This window comes from Megascapheus bottae, chromosome 1 (assembly GCF_031878675.1).
Source record: "Megascapheus bottae isolate mThoBot1 chromosome 1, mThoBot2.hap1, whole genome shotgun sequence".
Lineage (NCBI taxonomy): Eukaryota > Metazoa > Chordata > Mammalia > Rodentia > Geomyidae > Megascapheus > Megascapheus bottae.
Genome location: NC_143509.1, coordinates 21,563,261 through 21,585,014, shown reverse-complemented (window position 1 = coordinate 21,585,014; position 21,754 = coordinate 21,563,261). Strand labels below are relative to the sequence as shown.

The window sequence follows — 21,754 nt, the reverse complement described above, 5'->3', positions numbered from 1 at the left end:
TAATTTTCTCTTGAGATAAGATTTGAATTCAGGCTATCCTGAATGAGATGGCAAGTAGAAACCTTCATAATCTAGACTTTTCTGTTGCTAGATTGAAGTCTTGAAAACTTGTTTTTGTCCATTTTCTCCAGGCATTATCCTACGGTCTTACTTATTTCTGCCTCCAGATCATCTGGAATTATAGGAAAAGCATCAGACAGAATAACATTGCCTGTTTCGTTTGTTTTAAAACAATCGGTACTTTCTTTTTGAATCCCTTCATCTGGTTTGCTTTTTTGGAAAATAAGCAAGTATATTAGTTGACGGAATTATTAAAAACCTAAATTGTATCTGTGTGCCTGAGGCTTGTGCTTATTATATCTTAGCCGAGAATCTAAACCATAATTGTGTGAATAAAACTTTAAAAAAAATGTCTTCAAGCAGAAATGGTATTTTGACATTCGCTGTGTAAAGATTAGGAAGGGGCTAAGAAAATGTTGAGGCCCATTTTTAAATGTTAGGTTATAGGACAACTCCACCCAATGGATTTCTGTTGAATTTCACCTGGACTGGGAAATACTATTTCTGTATACCAAATATTGTCTGGCTTTATATTTAGCTAGTCACAGCTATGTGAAAAGAAAGCAATTAAGGAAATGGACAGGAAAGGAGTAGAAAAGAAATACTTGAAGATATAAACAGAGCTTGATCTGTGTGGGAAACGTGGAGTCAATGAATTTTTCTGTTTTGAATGTCTTTTCTCTATTTCCTATCACCTATCTCTGTATCTTTGTTTATCTGAGTTTAACTGAAAGGGCCAATAAAATCATTTTGGAAGAAGCATTTATACAGTACTGGAGGGCAAGTTTCAGGGCTATGTAGACAAGAAAAGGTTAAACTACTGACTGTGACTTGTAATCCAATAGTTCAATAAAACTACAAGTCAGATAATTGCATTGTACTCTGACTCTTTCCATTAACTTGATGTGCTATTATGAACAAATAATTTAATAGATCTACTTCAGTTTCCTCCTTCGTGAAATACAGACAGACACATTAGCTGTTTTTAAACTCTAGAATCAATAATGGATTGAGTCAATAGTTGGGAAAAAACAAATGCATTCAGAAAATATTTATTAATACTCTGCAAGATAACATCATTCTTTCATTTTTGAAACATTTTTGAAATACTTAGCAACCTGGCAAGTTTTGAAATATAAACCTAAGGAGGAAATGCAAAAAATATGTGGAGATTTTCTAAATTTAATTTTATCTTATGGTAGAGGTGGTATACAGAGGGGTTAGAAATACATAAGTAAGATAATGAGTGCATTTCTTGTTGACTAGTATTATCTCCTCCCTCATTTTCTCCCACTTTCCTCTCCCAACTCCCCAACCTTAACCTGCAAGTTGTAGAGTTCATTTCCAACCTATTGTCTTGTGAGTATTACTTTTGTGTTGGTTTGCCCTTTGTCTTGTTGTGTTCTGTGCTGCCCCTTTCTTTCCCCAGATCAGAAAAAGTTGCATACAATACCCAGGGTAACAAGATAAAAAACAGTGACAATAGGGAATAAACTAAAGAAAAAATTGAAAGGAAAAAACTTCATATAACACATTAAAAATGACAACAAAAACACTCTTGTTTGCATATCTTGGAGTTCATCTTGATGAAAATTATTTTATAGGGTGACATGTACATAGCTATTGAGCTATTGTGATCCTCTGCTAGGACTATCCTAGGCATAGACTAGTTATTATAAAGGAGAGAAACCATGAAGCCTGTGTTTCTTTGGGTCCATATCTTCCTTGTGGAAGTTTTTCAGTTGAATGTATTTCTCATGAATCATTATTTTTAAATCTCAATCCATATGTGGTATCTCAAGATAGATATTATTTTTATTTATATAAGGGAGCTACAGGAAGATTGTCCCTCATAATTGAAGGATGTACTCATATTATTAATTCACCCTTGCCAGAAGAAAGGGTTGGAAATGTAATCTCTGAATAGTCCATTGTTTTAGTTGGTTAAACATGGAAACAAAGAGAGTTTTATTTATATGTAACAGTTCTGTCTGGGGGGGGGGGAGAGAGATTGTGAACCATTGGATGGAATCTTGCAAGCTACCTTTTCTACTGTTTACCTGATCTAATTCCCTGGCTTTAACTTCAGTGTCTACATGGCCTATATGGGGTCACACACCCCATATCTCCCCAACTCTACATTCAACTCCAGATTTGCCACAGTAAGAAATATATGAGTAAACTGTTATATGACATGATTTACCATGTCAAATCGTTAAATCTTACTAATATCCTAGTTCTAAAAGACAGTTTTAATTCATCTACTTCAAATGAAAGCAGTGGCTGATATTACCTTTTCATCTTTCTGACTTTCAGAATAAAAGCCAGGAGTGTGGGATGAGAGCTCTCATCCTAACTACAGACTGTCTTTCTAGCTTTCTTTGGAGTCAGGTGTGTTTCAGTGAGTAAGATTTGTCCAATGGGACTACAGTTTGGGTCTGGGTAAGGAAATGAGCTGGGCATCTACTGGAATTTATACACACTGGTGGTGAGAATGCTTTGGAAACAAGTCTGGCAATTCATAGTAAGTTAAATATGAAGTTACCAGTTGACCCAGCAGTTCTACTTGTAGAACACAAAAGAAATAAAACTGTTTACTTCAAGGAAAAGAATGTATTTGTTCACACAGGGACCGACACATGAAGATATATGGCAATTTTATTCATTGTGGTCTTAATTGACTGTTCATTATTATTCTCTGTCACTGTACATTGACAGAGTATAATTTTCCTTTAAGAATGTGAGTGGCATTTCTAAACACTATTAGATCATGAGAGCCCTGGCAAATGAAGAATTATTTAATCTCTTGATGGTCTCAAAATTGGAGCAGACTGCTGAGGAGGTGATGGACCTGGGGAAAGTGGGGAAGGCTTGAAGGAAGCAGGATACTGTGGTCTTGAGGTCCCACCTCCACCGGCCTCTTCCAGCCTCTTCCTGTTCCTGCTCTACTCTGATTTCAGGCTGTCATGATTTGAGTTTCTCTGATTTGCTACATCCTCCTGATCAGGCTGGACTGAAATCTCCTGAAGAGTGTGTGAAAAGAAACCTTTCCTTAAAGTATAAAAGAAAATCAATCATTGTGAAAAGAAGCAGTTCTCAAAGTAGACATGACCAGTAGAGAAGTCTCAACTCATTACCTCGAGTGCAAATTTTAAGAGCTGATGTTTACAGAACAGTTGCTGAAAGAGGAATAAAAGATGTGTCTTCACGTGACTATTCTTTCCCTTCACATCTTTTGGGCTTGGCTGGAAACTTGATGACAAGGTGGATAAAACCATTCTACGAAATTCAAGTATTGTGCAAGGCAAAGCTGCCTAATAGAAGTTTCTGAGATTCTTTTGTATCTCAAGACTAAATTTGATTCTGGTTTGCTTACACTTGAGAGAGAAGTCACCGTTTATCCTGCTTAATATAATATTGTGTTGGATGTTGTGTTTTTAGTCATCCTGTATTTTTACCCAGTTAGTAAATCTTTAATATAATCAATTTATGATTATCTTGCCTGGGCTATTACATTTAAACTTCTCTCTGGTGCTTCTGTTTGTTTGTCAGTTCTCTGTCTGCAGTCTCTGGTCACTGATGTAATCTCTTAAGTCTAGAAATTTACCATTCCTTTGTGTAGACCTTGCCCATAATTTTCAATATTAACTTTGATTTCCCATTCTCCTGCCCTCCTGCCTTGTAATTACTTGTCTCATGCACATACCACCTTCTGAGTTTTCCTCCCCCAGGACATTGATGTTTTCTTTCAAAGACACCTCAAGCTTTTCACACAGCAGGTTCCCAATCATTTATGGAACCATTGTAAACACAATCTCATCAAAGAGGTTTTGCTTTGACTATGCAACCTAAAATAGCATTTCACTCCAGGAAAGGGTCTATCTTCTTGACTTGTTTCACTCTTTTGATGGAATGAACTAATAAAATTAGTGCATGAGTATACCATATTTTCTTTTTGATAAGCCATATACTTACAGAAACAAAAAAGTTCATTAAAATAATACCTCCTCTAGAACAGAGGAATGAATAATTGTTTCCTAACTGTATGTAATTTGAATATTTTTACCCCTACATTAGTTCTGCATATACTTGTGTGTGTGTGTGTGTGGTAGGGGAGTTATTCTTCATCCCTAAGTCTCTTATCTAATTCAAGTCTTCTGATAAATATGTATGCATGGACACTGACTTATCCTCTCCCTTCTCTTCTCTCCTCTCCTCTGTTCTCTTCCTCTTTCCTCCTCTTTTTCTCTCTCTCTTTTCTGAAGATTAAGCCCAGATCATTGAGCTTGCTAGTAAGGTTCTTTATCACTTGAGACACATCACAGATCTTTTTGCTTTAGTACTTTGTTCGTGGACTCTTGTAGCTTTTTTAGTCTGTCTGATTTTAGGCCGTTATCCTCCTATCTTTGCCTCATAACTGGGATTACAGGTATGTGCTTCCACATTCAGTTGCTTATTTGAGATGGTACCCACTAACAGTTCTGCTTCCCACGTAGCTGTGATTATAGAAATGAGAATCACATCTAGCTTCCTTTCAGATTCCTTCTACTGTGGTGTAAAGCCACTTGTGTCTTCTAGAAGTGGGTTCTTAAGTAGTCTCTTCTTTGTCAAAACTGCATGACTTTCTCTTACCTCTTTTCATCTCTTCTTCTGAATGATTCCTAAGTGTCTTGCATGTTGAATTAGTTTTCAAAAGGTACAGATTCTCTAAAATTTTCATATTTGGAATTTTATTGTGTGATGTTGGAAGTTGAGCCCAGTATCTGTTTAGCATGTTAGCCACAGACTCTAAAATGAGGATAATTTATAAATCATCATCATCATCATCATCATCATCATCATCATCACCAAAATCATCTCACTGAAAGTTTGCCAGTGTTTTCTATCTAGAACATTCTCCATCTGCACACATTCTCCAAACATTCTGGATCTCTTACTCAACAATCTGAACCACATTGTAAGCCATGAAGAATTTCTCGATCCCCAACTATTGAGTCAATTTCCTCCCAAATTTGAGAAGTTATTTTCCAGCAGTTATTGTCAGTGTTCCCTGTCTTGATCAACTCTCCCCAAACACAGACAGTAAATGTCTTGTTTATGGTTATAGACATCATCAGAATACTTGGAACACAATAAGAGCTCATGATTTGGTGAGTGTCTGAGCAAACATAGCTTTTTACCAAAGCTTGCTGCGTGAGACAGATTATTGCTTTCTGAATTAGCATGTGAACACATATATAGGTAACATGAACTTATGGTGGGCCTAAGAATGGTAATTCTAGTGAGCTCCCTGATGGAGAGAAAGCTGAGAAATCTCCTTTAACATGCTTTGCTCTGTGAAAGTCATGCTGTTATTGCAAAACATCTCACAAAAAATCTAATGAAAAATCTACCCTTGGGCATCAAAACTGTAGGAAAACGAAGCTGATGAAAGAAAATTACTTTCAGACATCTTATGTCAAACAAACCTTGGAACTCTTGTTTTGTGCCTCTCAGCTTGTGTGCATAAGAGAAAATGCAAATTCTCAAATTAAGTTCAGCTTACAGTACATAAATCTCACAAAGACAGTAGGACTCACTTATTAAAACTTGGCAAGGATCAGAAATGATTGACTTTTTCTCTGAAATGCCAGTTTTTCTCTTTTCCAGTAGCTTTCCCCTAAAGCTCTATCAATTATGAGTAATTATATGCTAGCAAAATGAGCACAGCCAAACAGAAAGCAAATAAGCTAAGAAATTAAAGTGATTAAAGAACTTTTAGAATTTTTGAAGGAGATAACTTCAAAAGTATGCCAAAAGAACTGTCCTATCTACATCTGCATAGAAACATGAATTTAAAACTATGAGAATCATAGATTAATCCTCTCCAGCAGCTTAAGAAATTTTCTAGAAATTTAGAGCTGTACTGGTTTATATAGGAAGTAAGTTTTATATTATGATTTTTTTATGTAGTCATTTGACTTATAGTTTTTTTGTTCTGCATAATCTAATCCATCCATGCCAATTTAACAAAATGAATGTATTTTAAGGATATAGAAAGGCATTATGTAGAATGTCTTCAGGAAAGAAAAACTTTCCAGAAAGATGTATTCTCATCTTCCTTTTAAAAAAAAATGAATGGTCTTTTTTTTTGTGGTAGTTTCGGGGGCTTGAACTCTGAGCCTGGGTGCTGTCTCTGAGCTCTTCAGCTCAAGGATACCACTAAACCATTAGAATCATAGTCCCACTTCCTTTCATCTCTCCATTTCTCCCTGTCTCCTTCATTGCTTCTTCCTTTAATCCTCTCATTTTCCTATCTGCTGTTCAGATGGCAGGCCATGGCACCCTGACAGACTTCCAGTCTCAGTTCTACATTTTCAGACGAAAGAGTATGGTGGACTCTTATCCAGTATATCATCCTGAGGGTGAATTGGGCTAAGTGTTAAGACGCAGTGCAGCTGCCAAGACTCACCGACCACTGCTGGTCAACATAGGACCACAAGATTGCTGATGTCTGCTCTAGCTGCTCATCAGACCTCTGAGTGGAAACAAGAAATAGTAGCCTCTATGAAATTTGAGATTACAGAGAAAATTAGGATAGTGCTATTCAGGTCCAGGTAAAATGTTCTTCTTTTGCATTTGACTGTCAAAAGACCTCATCCTGTGAGTTTTAGTTTTGCTTTTGCTGTACCTATTAACATGAACAATGGAAATAGTATTATTTATTAGAGTATTGGTTGTGGCAACATTAGCTTGGAGAACAATGTCAGTTCATTGACCCTCCCCTCTTCTCCCCAGCCTTCCCCACTCCTTTCTTTCCCTCTTCCCGACCCCCTTTCCTTTTCTTTCCTCCCTTTCCTTCTACTTCCATTCCCTTTTAAAAATTCTTCTGTATTTCATTTCTTTTCTTTTTTTCATTTCCTTTTACTACTCTGCGACTTATATGCTTATTGGCAGTGAAAGCACACATGACACTAAAATGAGTTATAAACATCAAGTAATCAATTCAGTCAGACTGCCAGTGCCTTGCAGTGGACACTGCTGGCAAAGACAGTGGAGTGCAGATTTCATATCAGTTTATTTTAAGTTTGCTGGATGAATGTCTTTCTCAAAAAACATCCTCACAGTTTTATAAAGGCTCCTATGACAGTTGCAACATATTGACTGAACGTTTCTTAATGAAACTTTGCCAGTTAGACACCCAGAACATGTATTTCACAACTTTGAAGGCATTGTACACTATAAGAAGTGAAAATATATCATGGGCCCTGATGATTCTCCTCCATTTGTGAAACATCCATAATAATTGCTCTGTGTTATAGAAATTTAGCCACTGCCTACGTCTCTGTCATGAGGGATAGCCAGAAATTACAATGTTGAAGAAAATTATAAAAGAGCAATATCACCTATTATATCTTTTCCCCCTTCTTATGTTCATTCACTCACGTGGCATTTAATCATATTTGTACTATACTAATTTAGGCTTTTGAGAGGTCTCATTTGTAATATTTTGTTGACCTCCACAACTCAGTTATTCTTGGCAACTTAAAAAACACAGCACATATTTAACAGGATGATATATTTAGTACTTTCTGATCAATAAAGACAATGGATGCTCCATATAAATGTGAAACTACATTGCAATACTTGTAAATATGGAGACTGAAGTACACTAATGTTTCAATCCTGGGATAACCAACAATTTCTGTCTATAAAAGTGTCCAGGAGTCTGCAGAGCAGCGAGAAACTGAGATGTTACTTTGGGGAAGTGGCTGATACAGTGTGGCCCATCTTCCTTCAAAGCCTGGTTCTGGTGGCTCTCATATGTAATTCTAGCTTCACAGGATTCTGAAACCTGAAAACAACATCTTCAGCCTGGACACAAAAGTACATGAGATTCCTCTTTCCAAATAACATGCCAAACTAGTCAAAGGCTAGATTGACTGGGCTTTAAGTTATCAGGTTGGCTTATGTAGTAGAGTGTCAGATGTGGGTAAAAAAAGTCAAGTGAGAATATAAGAATCTGAATTTAAGCCTTTGCAGAATCTCTCTCCCCTACCCTCTCTCACACACACATAATTTCAATACTTAAACAGGATGTTCTAGAAATATAAACAGCACATGCATCAGCATTTATTTCATTCCTATAAAAGGAAGCAGTTTGAATAGTAAAGTCAGCTTATAGGAAATTGTATAGAGTGACTATATATAGGCACCGAGAAGAAATAATACTGGTGCAAAATTTCTAAGTTACGTAGTAAATTGGTTAATATTTATCATGTAATAACACCATCATTCTAATTATTTTATTGAAAAGGAAGATAATTATGTATCTCTGGACAATAACTTTAAAAAGTGCTACAAATAAGCATATGCATTTCTTGAATGTAGAAACCTTCTAAACAGTAATGATACTCAAATAAACATTTTGAGAATAAGATGGTATTGTGTTATCCTGGACTGTACGGCGTGGAAATACCTGCAATTGTGTTTTTAACTTTATATCTAGATTTTTATAGTATTTTTCATGGTATCTCATCCTCATTAAAATATTATTGTTATTATGAAGTTGATGTACAGGGAAGTTACAGGTTCATAAATCAGGAATTGAGTCCATTTCTGTTTGGACAGTATCCTCCTTATCCTTGCTCTCTCCCACTTTTTTCCCCTTTGTCCTGACCCACAAGTTGTATGGTTTATTTTCCATGTAGAGTTTAGTGAGTACCACTACTGAATTTGTTCACCTCCATTTTTGTGCTCCCTTCGCTCTCCACAAAGACAGATGAGTGAACAAACAAGACAAAAATTAAGAAAAGAAAAATTATATTCTTGTTTTCATTTCTTGGAGTTCATGTCCACAAATATTACTATATAAGTACAAGGCACAGAAGCCTTGCGCTTTTGTGTTGCCCTTAAGAGTGTCTTTCTTTGGTCTCACTGAAAGTGAATGCCTAGACTCAACCTCATCTTGAATGTATTTGTAGCATTTGCTACCATGAGCCACTGAAGTTGGAGACACAAGGTTTGTGGTTTAGTTTTTCTTTCAATCCTGTGAATATATTATTATGATGATGTTTTTCTAAATTGTCTTTAAGTAGTTGTACAGAGGAGTTGCCCTTTAATAAAGCAGTTTATGATTGCAATGCATCTTGATCAGTGTCACCCCTTCAGCATGCTCACCCCACTTCAACCCTTCCCCTTACTTTGCTTCATTTTGTGGCATTAACCCTGCATGTCTCCTCTTCCTTCCCCTTTCATTCATCTACCCCTCTCCCTTACCCTGCCCTTTGGGTTGTACCCATTTCCTGCTGTGGGTTTTGTGGTCATTTGAACATGAGCAGTGCCTGTGGTGGTCTGCCCATGCTTGGTCAAGGAGGACAAACTCTGCAAGAAGAGTCTCTGCAGGTCAGAAAGACATGCGAGGGGGTAAGAACAAGTGAGCCTTTGCTCTGAAACCTCTTTGTATTCAAGGCTAGCGTTCTACCACATGAGCCACAGAGCTCAGCCTTCAGAGTCGGTAGGATGACAGGTGCCTGGATGATGGTATTCTTTAAATGCTTTGAGACAGACACTTTATTTTTTTAATTTTTTACTTTTTTTGTGGGTCATGGGGCTTGAACTCTGGGCCTGGGCGCTGTCCCTGACCTCTTCAGCTCTTGAGCCACAGCCCCACTTCCCGAGACAGACACTTTATACAGTGTGTTTTGATGGATTTAGTTATTTTCCTGTGGTGTGACTACAGGCATTCAGTATTCTTTTTTATCCCTTCATATATTTTTTTATTGTTACATTATATTCACCAGATAGAAGATGCATTACTTCACAAACATTGATGCCCTTTCTCATGTCTTGGTTCCCATTTCCCTCCCCCTCCCCCTTCCCCTCATCTTGTTTCCCCCCTTCCCTATCCAACTTCAAATAACCAAATACAAATATATCCAATATATCAGATAACCACCTTTACAGAGTCAAAACCCACCTTTACAGAGACCACTGCTCTTTCCTGGACCAGCTCTGGAGACCGAGCGTCGTCTTCTGTTTTTGGAATGCTCCTCGCCCCGTGGCCTTGAATCTTCCTCTTTCTTTGACTACCTGGGCGAGTACTCGTGTGTACTCACTCACACATCGTCTTTGTCCATGCTTCTCCTTGGTCCATGCGTCCCTGCCTCTGTCACCCAGGCCCGGGACTCTCTGGCGCCATCTGCCGGCACACAGCGGCAGGACCTAGCGTTGTGGTTGCCAAGGACGACGAGGTGACGCGGTCACCAAGGAGACCGAGGCGGAAGCTCCGGGCTGCCCTGGACGGCCAGGGTGTCCAGGTGAGCCGGAAGACTGTGTGTGCGGAGGCGTGGGGTGGGTTCGGGTGGGGTGGGGGTCCGCTCCGGCCGCGGAGAGGGTCCGGCCCGTGGGAGCGCACAGCGGGCCGTGGGGACGGAGGGTCCCTGGGCTGGGCTGGGGTGTCGCCCGCAGGCCCTGCTTTGCCCTGGCCTGGAGAGGCCCTGACCTGGGAGTTCTGCCAGCAGCTTCTCCCGCCCTGACCTAATGGAGACACCAAGGGAGGCAGAAGGCGGAGGGAGGCAGCTGGGCCCCCATCCTCCCTGTTCTCCTCCCTGTTCTCCCTATTACCCTCCCTGTTCTCCCTGTTACCCTCCCTGTTCTCCTCCCTGTTCTCCTCCCTCTTCTTCTCCCTGTTCTCCCTGTTACTCTCCCTGTTCTCCTCCCTGTTCTCCTCCCTCTTCTCCTCCCTGTTCTCCCTGTTACCCTCCCTGTTCTCCTCCCTGTTCTCCCAGTTCTCCTCCCTGTTCTCCCTGTTACCCTCCCTGTTCTCCTCCCTGTTCTCCCTGTTACCCTCCCTGTTCTCCTCCCTGTTCTCCCTGTTACCCTCCCTGTTCTCCTCCCTGTTCTCCCAGTTCTCCTCCCTGTTCTCCCTGTTACCCTCCCTGTTCTCCTCCCTCTTCTCCTCCCTGTTCTCCCTGTTACCCTCCCTGTTCTCCTCCCTGTTCTCCTCCCTCTTCTCCTCCCTGTTCTCCCTGTTACCCTCCCTGTTCTCCTCCCTCTTCTCCTCCCTGTTCTCCCTGTTACCCTCCCTGTTCTCCTCCCTGTTCTCCTCCCTCTTCTCCCTGTTACCCTTCCAGTTCTCCTCCCTGTTCTCCTCCCTGTTCTCCTCCCTGTTCTCCTCCCTCTTCTCCCTGTTACCCTTCCAGTTCTCCTCCCTGTTCTCCTCCCTGTTCTCCTCCCTGTTCTCCTCCCTCTTCTCCCTGTTACCCTTCCAGTTCTCCTCCCTGTTCTCCTCCCTGTTTTCCCTGTTCTCCTCCCTGTTCTCCCTATTACCCTCCCTGTTCTCCCTGTTCTCTCTGTTACCCTCCCTGTTCTCCTCCTGTTTTCCCTGTTACCCTCCCTGTTCTCCTCCCTGTTCTCCCTATTACCTTCCCCGTTCTCCCTGTTACCCTCCCTGTTCTCCCTGTTACCCTCCCTGTTCTCCCTGTTACCCTCCCAGTTCTCCTCCCTGTTCTCCCTGTTACCCTCCCTGTTCTCCTCCCCATTCTCCCTGTTACCCTCCCTGTTCTCCTCCCTGTTCTCCCTGTTACCCTCCCTGTTCTCCTCCCCATTCTCCCTGTTACCCTCCCTGTTCTCCTCCCTGTTCTCCCTGTTACCCTCCCTGTTACCCTCCCTATTACCCTCCCTGTTATCCTTCCTGTTACCCGCTGGGTCATCCTCTCTGTTATAGTCCGGGTTATCCTCCGGGTTATCCTCCTTGTTCCCCTCCCTTTCCTCCTCCCTGTCATTTTCTGCGGCCTTCCGGGCCCCCACTTCCACTCTACTCTGGGCAAGTTCAGGAATATGGAATCCCGATTCTGAAGTATTTTACCCCCTTCTGTCCAAAATGGACATTAGAGATACATACGACCCATTATAGTTATAACTGGCCTGACTTTCAAACGAGAAAGTTAGCAAGTCTCGTTAGAAAAAGGTCTCATGGAACGGAAGGTACCTAGGGTTGAATCTACACTTATGGCGACCTAAGAAGTTCTCCACTTGCTTTAATAACGAGTCATACAAGCTGACATCCTGCATGATTCCCAGAGTTATTATAAATGAGTTACCTGAAAGTAAGTCCTTTCTGTACATTCTTCAGCACACGAACAGTTCTTTTGATTATATTATTTTCTGCTTGATCTTTTTCCTGTTTCCTTCTCTGGAGATTACCTTCAGAGGGATTGACCATTTTACCTGGTCTGCTTCTCCTGGTTAATCAGTAGTTAATATTTGGCACAGAACAGATGTGATATATTACTAGTTGACTGTAAATTAGTTTGATAGGATACTTGAAAACAAGATAAAAGCAGATTTTTTTAAAAAGGAAACAGCTGTTTTTGTTTAAATTTTTTGTAGAGCAGGTCGTACAACAAATTAATAGCAATAAGAAAAGCAACTTAGCACCTTTTAAAAAATCAGCATTGTACCCTGTGTACATCGTAGTAATTGCTGAAGATTGAAGGATCAAAGGCAGAATGAACTTTCAATTTGGAAAACAGCACTTGTATATGATGTAATGATGTAAATAAATATGAACACAAGACAGCAGATACATAGTAAAAGAGCTACATACACATGGCACCCTTTGAGAGTAGCTCATTCTTGACTGAAGACATCTTCACTAGAGGGTAGCCTTCAAACTGGGCATTGAATAGCAAGTGAAACTTAATGGGCCACATTGTGGAATATAAAGCAAGAGACTCAAGAAGGTTGGGATGCTTAGAAGAAAACCTGCAGTTCCAAACAGGACCACTTGGAATTATTTTTCCACTGGATGTAAGGAACAATGTAGAGACGAACATTGGAAAGATCAATTTGGTACCCAAGAGCTCTCAGTGATAACTGAGACATTGCTATAAACTTTGGGAAGTAATATCAAAGTCCCTCTTAATTTCCTTTTTATGCATGACAGATAAAAGCGAGAAAGAAGGAAGATCACTTCAAGTATCCTCTATGATATAACTTAACGATTTTAAGTGGATAGATTTCAGGTAATTAGATTTCAAGTCTTCAAAGGAGTAAAATAGGAATTCTGTTTTTTCACCAGAACCACTGAACTTAAACATCTGCATGCCTAAAATGCTCAAAGAACATAGCCAGGGTAATAGTATGCAAAAATGTGGCATGGACAAATATATAAAAGGGAGATATAGAAGGCATTCAATGCTTTCATTGTTGTTTGCAGTCATACATAGTCTTGTTGGTGTGGAATCAGTAATAATTGCACACTTCTTGACCCGTGTGTGGTTCAAACTTTTTGAGGTAGCTAGGGAAGGGTCCTCATGGTGTAAGAGACAGGAGGAGAGGTTTGAATGAGGCAGGGCAACCATGCTGTGTGCTAGTTAATTTCCAAGGCTTTTATTTTCCCCAAGCCTTGAACCCTCTGGAGGTCTTTGAAGATCCTGTTGCTTCTAGGTCAGAGATATGAAAACTTCCATACTCTGCACATCAAGAGGATCTTTCTGGTCCAGACTTCAAGCTCATTCCCATTTAAAGGTCTTTTGACCTGAAACTTGGTGGTGAGTTTAGGATATCTATTTCCTCTGACTGAAAGGATGAACGAGGCCAGGAGCTCATATGAGCAGACTCCCTTTAGGGCTTATGCTGGTGGGCTTGGCCCAGTTGAACACATTGTTCAAGCATGAAGTGTGTGGCTGAGGAGCATATTCCTTCGTGTGTTCCTTAGATTTTTTTTTTTTAATGTAAGTACCCCTGGGCGGGAGATGGGATAGAGGTGACCTCAATCTTTTATTTTTTAAAAATGGGGCTATTTAGCAATACATTGGTCACTATGGCTTTGAGGACACAGAGCTAGTTTTTACTATGAATCTCTCCCAGCCAATGCCCTGATCCAGATTCAGTTATTGTTCCAAATTTTCCTTAGAAATAATGAGTTAGGAAGAATGCTGATAGAAGTTTATGGGACTTGGGCCAGGAGTTTGGCCTAGTGCTTGCCTAGCATGCACGAAGACCTGGATTCAATTCCTCAGTACCATGTACACAGAAAAAGCCAGAAGTGGTGCTGTGGCTCAAGTGGTAGAGCGCTAGCCTTGAGAAAGCCCAAGGACAGTGCCCAGGTTCTGAGTTCAAGCCCAAGGACTGGCAAAACAAGAAGTTTATGGGCTCTTCTAGGATTGAGTGAGAAAATTCTCCTCCCTGGAACTTGAAATGGTATCAGTGAAGTTTTCCCAATTTGGCCAAGAAATACAGAAAAGGGACAGTTGAAGCTAAGCACATTGAACCTAACCTAATATTGTGACAATTTGCAACTGGTAAGAGTGGGTCCAGTTTTCTGTTCTCATACTTGGTACAAGTGAAGGTCTGATACAGGACTGGAAACTTGGGAGTATCTGAAATATTGTACCAAGCATTAAGAAGCAAATCCCTTTGTCTTTCAAAGTTGCCCTAACAGTCTGCATATTGTTTTTCTACTGTGGATCTCACATTTATTTTGAGTTAAAGCAGGTAGTGTGAGCTATTGAGGTCTGTTTGCTGTCCTTACAGAAGCACCACTTTTTCCAGTGATATTAATTTTCTTAGAGCTTGTGTTTCTTTCTTCTTTTGAGATGACATCCTCTGAATTATGATGACATTTCCTGAATTATATAGTATTTTATGTGTAAGCATTCATGGCACTTGTAAATGAAGACTGTCTTTCCTTCCTATTTTCCATATATTTGCCTCTTTTCTTTTTCCTGCCAAATGGCACTGTGTGGGGTTGATGGTGTGTGCCTGTGAGCAGTCTGTGCAGAGATTCTGCTTTAATCCTCAATGTAGTGTTCCTTAGATTTTTAAACATTTAAATATGATATATTCACTTAGGAAAGGAAATACATTGGTAATACCTTTCCTAGTGTATTTTCACTTAAGAAAAGATTAAAATCAGATAAACTAGCATTCTTCTGATAGTTTGAAGCCAATCCTTCTAATGAAATTATTTTTTTTTTCATTTCACATTTCTTTGACATCTTGCCATCTATGACACCTAATGACCTAAACATGGGACTGTATCCAAGGATTACTAGTTAGACTGGTATATATATGTATATATGTACATATATATGTATGTATGAAGAAAAAATTAAAATCACTTTATTTATGGTAATAAAATTGTTTGGGGGCAGGGGCCAAGGTGATCTGAGTTATTGGAAGAATCAGCTAGTTCAGAGTCATGTTTTGTTTTTTTTTGTTGTTTTTTTATTGCCAGTCCTGGGCTTGAGCTCAGGGCCTGAGCACTGTCCTTGGACTTTCTCAAGGCCAGAACTCTACTACTTGAGCCTCAGCACCATTTCCGGCTTTTTCTATATATGTGGTACCAAGGAATCAAACCTGCGTCTTCGTGCATGCTAGGCAAGCACTTTAACCACTAGGCCAAACTCCCGGCCTGAGTCATGTTTTTTTAATCATTAACTTTTTTCCTTTTATTGTCAGGATAATGTATAAGGGGTTACAGTTATATTCACCAAGTAGTAGGTGCATTACCTCTCACACATTGATACCCCTTCTCATGTTTTTGTCCCCATTTCCCCCACCCACTCCAAATCATCTTGTTTCCCCACTCTTCCCTTTTCTATTTCAAATAAACAAATAAATGAATATACAACACACCAGGAAATGAAGTCAGATACAGTTACCACATGAGATTAACCATAAGGGCAAAAGAAGAAAAGGGAAATCATGTTTAATTGCAGTCAATGTCTCATCCTGAAAGTAGTAGATTGTCCAGCTTCTCCTCCTACCTATGGTCTCATGTTCATTTCTAGGGGGACCCCTGACTGCATGCACCTCATCCTTCTCCCAGACCCCCATTCTGTGGCAGCTTACCTTGGTGATTGAGCTTTTCCCCAAATGACATCATCAATTACATGGGCAATTTGGGGTCTTATTAGAAGCCTCCATGTGGGCAGAAATGGGGCTGAAGACAGTGAAACAATTCAATTGAGTGACTCAGAAAGCTAGAAGGTTTTCCAAATCATCGCTAATCTTTTGGTATTTAATTGGGAAAGAAAATGGAGTAAACTAAGGACGCAGTAACTATGAGGTTTACATAATATGAGTGTATCCCTCAGGCTTCATTAGGTATCTAAAGTTCTGTGCTTGGCTATTCATGCTGGTGACATTGTTACAGCTTTTGTGTCTCAAGAAAAGGTGACTAATTCTCTACTGGCTCTACGAAAGGAGCAGGCAGAACAGCATGACTCACAATTATAGTCTTCCTACTTTTTCTTCATAAAAAATTGGCTTATGTGATAAAACATTTAATTGAGAAGAGGCCTTTCTAATTGCATTCAGTGAAGTGAAATGCCCTCTGAATAAGACCATTTATTGGTCAAATCACATTACCTGCAGAGTTATAAATCAGAATCATCTAAATCTAATGAGATCTACAGACTTCTCTTTCATTTTTTTGTGTAGGCAAGATCTGTCATTCTACATCAGCTTGCCTTGAGTGTTGTGTGCATTCAAATGTAATTGTACCATACATGGAAGTGTGTAAAGGAAATGAGGATTTTAGATTATTCTGATGCACCAGAGAGGCTACTTTTGCCTTCTTTTGTTGTGTTGCATTTCCAGTGAGAATGAGATAACCTTATGGATTTTCAGGACAGAAACAAGTAGTTTGGAGTCCAGTATACTGGGGGAGAGATGCAAGCGGAAGTCCAGAATAGAAAGAGACAAAAATGCCATGCGCAGTACTTTTGAGCCCCATCTGGCTAGCGATTTGTAGAGACAACTTTTATAGCTTCTGGTTGCTGAGAAATAGACAAAGGTAATTTCTACAAGGAGGACTCCCAAAGACAGAGGAGGAGAAGGAGTTCCATTTGAGAATGCTGCCCTCTCTTTCCTTGATTACATACCACTCCTTAATTTTCCATTCCTGGGACACCATTAGCTCTATTTGACACTCCTTCAGAGACAAGACTTGGTGAGTCTGAGAACTTCCCTTTACTGAGAACACCTCAAATAGCACGATTGCATCTATGAGCTTTCCTTGTACTGAGATCATTTACCAGGGGCTTCTGAGCTTGCAGCAGGAATTACAAAGAAGCCAACAATGCACTTTTCTCTTTTTTTAAAACTGCATTGGCATTGCAAATATTTTCAACTATTGTTTAAAATGCAAAATTACCTTTTTGTGATTTTTTAAAAAATATATTCAAGAATAATTTTTTTTCCGAATTTCCTTCAAGGAAGTCAACATTCCTTTCAGGGTTAGATTTGATTTTTGGAATGAGTTCCTTTCAAAAATTTAGATCTACTATGAGAGACTGATAGTGGCTCCTGCCATACAATCATTTATTTTATTTTTCTTATCCTTTCAGCCTTTTGACATTGATGCATAATAATACTTGTACATGTTCAGGTGGCAGAGACGAGAGTTTGATAACTATGTACAGTACTTAATGATCAAATTCAGGTAAATTGGTTAGCAGGACAAGAAGGCTAGTGTGACACATATATACAGTATAGAATGGTGAAATGTAGGACTCGGTATTACTATATTTTCAAGCATTTATTTATTTCTACGTGTTGGAAACTCTCCAGCTCTTCCAGTTTTTTAAATATACATTGCAAACTACCAACACCTTCCTGTGGAAGAGAATACTAGGACTAATTCTTAGTCTCCTAATTCTGGGATCTCCTAATTATGATTTCTTTCCATAGAGTAGAGTGTCAGAGGTGGGTAAGGTATTCTTTGTTTCCTGGCTGAAATATGCTGTATGTATATACATTATATATATATATTTTTTTTCTTGATTGTAATGTATAGAGAGGTCACAGTTACATTCGCCAGACAGAGGGTACATCACTTCTCACATGTTTTTGTTCCCATTTCCCTCCCCCACCCCTCCCAATCATCTCGTTTCCCCCCTCCCTTTCCTATTTCTTTTTTTTCCATATATTTTTTATTGTAATTAATAGAAGGGTTACATGATATTTGCCAGATAGAGGGTGCATTAATTCCCATACATTGATATCCTTTCTCATGTCTTGGTCCCCATTTCCCTCCCCCTTACCCCCACCCCTCATCTTGTTTTCCCCCCTTCCCTATAAACAAACTTATATACAATATACCAGGTAACAAAGTCAGATACTGTAATAATATGAGATTAATCAAAGGCAACAAAAGAGACAAGAAATAACATAGTACATTAAGAACAACAATCACATAATACAAAGCTCTTGTTTCCACATCCTGAAGATTCTTTCATTTAGCCTCATTCTCTATGGTCTTAGGTATCTAGGTTTTGCGCTATTGTAGTTCTCTGCTAGGAGAGTCCTAGGTTTGTACTAATTATTAAAAATGAGGGAAACCATGGAGTCTATGTTCCTTTGGGTCTGGCTTACTTCACTTAATATAATTTTTTCCAAGTCTTTCCATTTCCTTAAAAATGGGTGATGTCATTCTTTCTGATGGCAGCATAGAATTCCATTGTGTATAAATATCACATCTTGTTGATCCAATCATCTATGGAGGGGCATCTGGGTTGGTTCCATATCTTTGCTATGGTAAATAGTGCTGCAATGAACATCATTGTGCTAGTGGGTTTAGTATGTTCTTGTTTCTGGACGATTGGGTAAATGCCAAGTAGTGGAATTGCTGGGTCATAGGGGAGCTCTATGTTTAGTCTTTTGAGGAACCGCCATACTGCTTTCCATAGTGGTTGAATGACTTTACACTTCCACCAACAGTGTAGGAGTGATCCCTCCTTGCCACTTCCCTGCCAGCATAAGTTATTAGATTTCGTGATCATGGCCATTCTAACTGGAGTGAGGTGGAATCTCAAAGTTGTTTTGATTTGCATTTCTTTTATGGCTAGTGATGTTAAGCATTTTTTCATGTGTCTATAGGCTATTCTTATTTCTTCTTCAGAAAAATTTCTCTTTAAGTCTTTGGTGCATCTTTTAATGGGATAGTTGTTTCTGTGAAGATTTGTTTTGGAGAGATTCAATTTTTTTAGCTGTAGATATATTTTATGAAGACTTTGTTATGCATTATATTTTATGTGTCATATATTATTATAATATATTACATGCTTTATCATTGAATTCATGAGATAGCCTCTCAAGGAGCAATGCTGGGGAACATATTTGGTTATGTGAAATTTTCATATGTTTACTCCAATTCTAGAATTGTGTGAAGCCTTTCAGCAAAATATCCAGACATATCTTTTGTTTTCTTTTCCTCAAAACCTTCCGCTTATTCTTGTTAGGTACAGAATGATTTTCACATGTGGCCGGGAGTTTGGCCTAGTGGTAGTGTGCTTGCCTAACATGCACAAGACCTGGGCACCACATACATAGAAAAAATCCGGAAGTGGTACTGAAGCTCAAGTGGTAGAGCTCTAGCCTTGAGAAATCCCAAGGAAAGTGCGCAGGCCCTGAGCTCAAGCCTAGAACTAGCAAAAAAAAATGATTTTCACATGATTGAACTTGGCATGTAAACTATGTTTTTATGTTTTGGGCTAGGGGTAGATTGGTGGTAGAGCTCCTGGTTAGCATGCAGAAAAACTATGGGTTGAACTCACAGCCACCATTATTAAGCCTCAGCCTCTATACCTACATTCACTTTTCCTCACTATGTACTCTGTGAATCAACTAAGTTAAATCAATCACTAGTCTTAATGCAACAGCTGCTTTGATATTTTTCCCTCACTAACTGAAATATTTATCCAACCTTTATGTTCAGCCATAAGCTCTCTTTCTCCTTTAAAGCTTCATATAAATGCTGGCCAGCTTGAATTTTCTCCTTCCTCATGCTTCCTATATTATTACATCTATAAATTTTATGGCCCTTATAATTCTACCTTGTTTTATGGCTTTTATATGCAGGGTTTGTATACGCTGTTTTACTCAAATTCATTTGAACCCAGAAAACAAATCTCCTTGGACCTTGATTTTAGTATGACTTTCAACTGAGTGCCTTCCTTCTGTCAAAGACTAACAAATATTTATTAGGGTTATAGGCAAATAGGAAGCCGTCTGTAAATTGACAACGTTATGGTTTGGACGTTTAAGACTATGGCTAATGTTAAAATTTCTTTAGGAGGTTTTGGAACTTAGATGTTTTCCATATGAAAATTTAATAATGCCTCTGATTAGTAATTCAGTATTACAGGGTAAATTGTTATAGAAGCATGTATAATTGGGATACTCAGGATCCTGGGTGCCCTGAATAATTTAATTTTCTGGTTAACTCAGAATTAAAGACAAGATCCTTTCAATTTCATTTCTTGTTGAAAATTTCTTTCTGAAATATGCTAATTTCCAATCTGAGCCACAGAGTATCATTAAAATTTTCTTTGATAAGTAAGGATATATAAATGCCTTTGGGGGTAATTATTACATACTTCTAATTCTCATTTTACATTGCCATATGTTTAAAGAAAGAGTTTTGGGTTTGGATTGTGTTCCAAAAATTCTTTTCATTTTGCAATGTATGTAATCTTTTCAATTCTCTTTGGGTAGGAATGAATAGCTGATATGCCTGCATGCATGGTTCAGTAATGGAAATACATTTTGAGAATCATATTAACAGGCAATTTTGTAGTTGTGGAAACATCAAAGAAAATATGAATATGAACTGAGATGGCTATGCTATCAATAAATGATGTAATTTTTAAGGGAATGTAAGTATAAGTAAGTGATCTGTTCTTTATCAAAATGCTCAGAGGCAATAACTAAATATATCTTTATATCTGTGACCATAGAAATACTATAACCAATGCTTTACATCGTCTTATCCAATTCATTCTTTTAGTGTGTGTATGTGTGTGTGGGGGAGTCATGGGGCTTGAACTCAGCCTGGGCACGGTCCCTGAGCCAAACCCCACTGCCCGTTTTCTAGAGATTAATTGGAGATAAGAGTCTCAGGTCCTCTTCTGCCCAGGTTGGCTTTGAACCTTGATCCTCAGATATCAGCCTCCTGAGTAGCTAGGATTACAGGTATGAGCAACAGCGCCTGACTCCAATGCATTCATTAACTATTTATCTAGTAATTTGTTAGAAAATGTAGTAGTGAAACCTCAGTTCCATCTGATGTTGTAGTTTTTCAACTTATAACTTGACTTACTTGGCTAATTTTTGCTATTTAACTTTTGAGACTTTTCTTCCTAGAGAACTCTTTTAATATATGTACTTTTGAACTTGTAACTTGTACTTTTTATGTCCAGAGTAATTCGTTTGTCTTTGTTATTTTTCAGAAGTTTTCACAGACTAGAATAATCTTAAATGAATATTAAAACAAGAATCATGAACACCAAAGATTTTGTAGTTATCCCCTGGGGCAAACCTGGGAATTCTGTAAAGCTAAAATACAAGTAAGTATACACACATGTACAAAAAATGTATGCATTCATAGTTCCTTATTTGCTGGGTAGGAATATTTTATGAATCCTCCACATATGTTGTAAACTACTCTTTTTGTACAAGTCTTTAGCATTGAACTCAAATTTTGTAAATTCATGTCTTTCTTTTCTTTATGTTTTTATATCATTAACTGCAAGGGTATTTATTTAAGAAGTTACTTATTTTGGTGCTCCTGTGATTTGAGCTCAAGGTTTCATGGCTTCTGGAAAAGGGTCATTACTATCTGAGCCAAGACGTGAGCCCTTTTGGTTGCCAATGATTTTCCAGGCAGGGTCTAGCATTTGTTTTTGCTAGTGCTAGCCTGACA

General features: G+C 39.0%; 1 protein-coding gene across 3 annotated transcripts in view; it reads left to right on the top strand.

Moving 5' to 3' along the window:
- The first annotated feature begins 10,305 nt into the window (after window positions 1-10,305).
- Window positions 10,306-21,754, top strand: part of Zbbx (zinc finger B-box domain containing) — an 88,647-nt gene continuing 77,198 nt past the window's right edge. For 2 of the 3 annotated variants that reach the window (XM_090338521.1, XM_090338504.1), the window contains exons 1-2: window positions 10,306-10,358; window positions 21,282-21,398. In XM_090338521.1, coding sequence (XP_090194647.1) covers window positions 21,310-21,398 — 89 coding nt within the window. In that variant the 5' untranslated portion in view covers window positions 10,306-10,358; window positions 21,282-21,309. Of the gene's footprint in view, window positions 10,359-11,855; window positions 12,150-21,281; window positions 21,399-21,754 lie in introns of those variants that run through there. The other variant, XM_090338514.1, reaches the window with a different exon arrangement.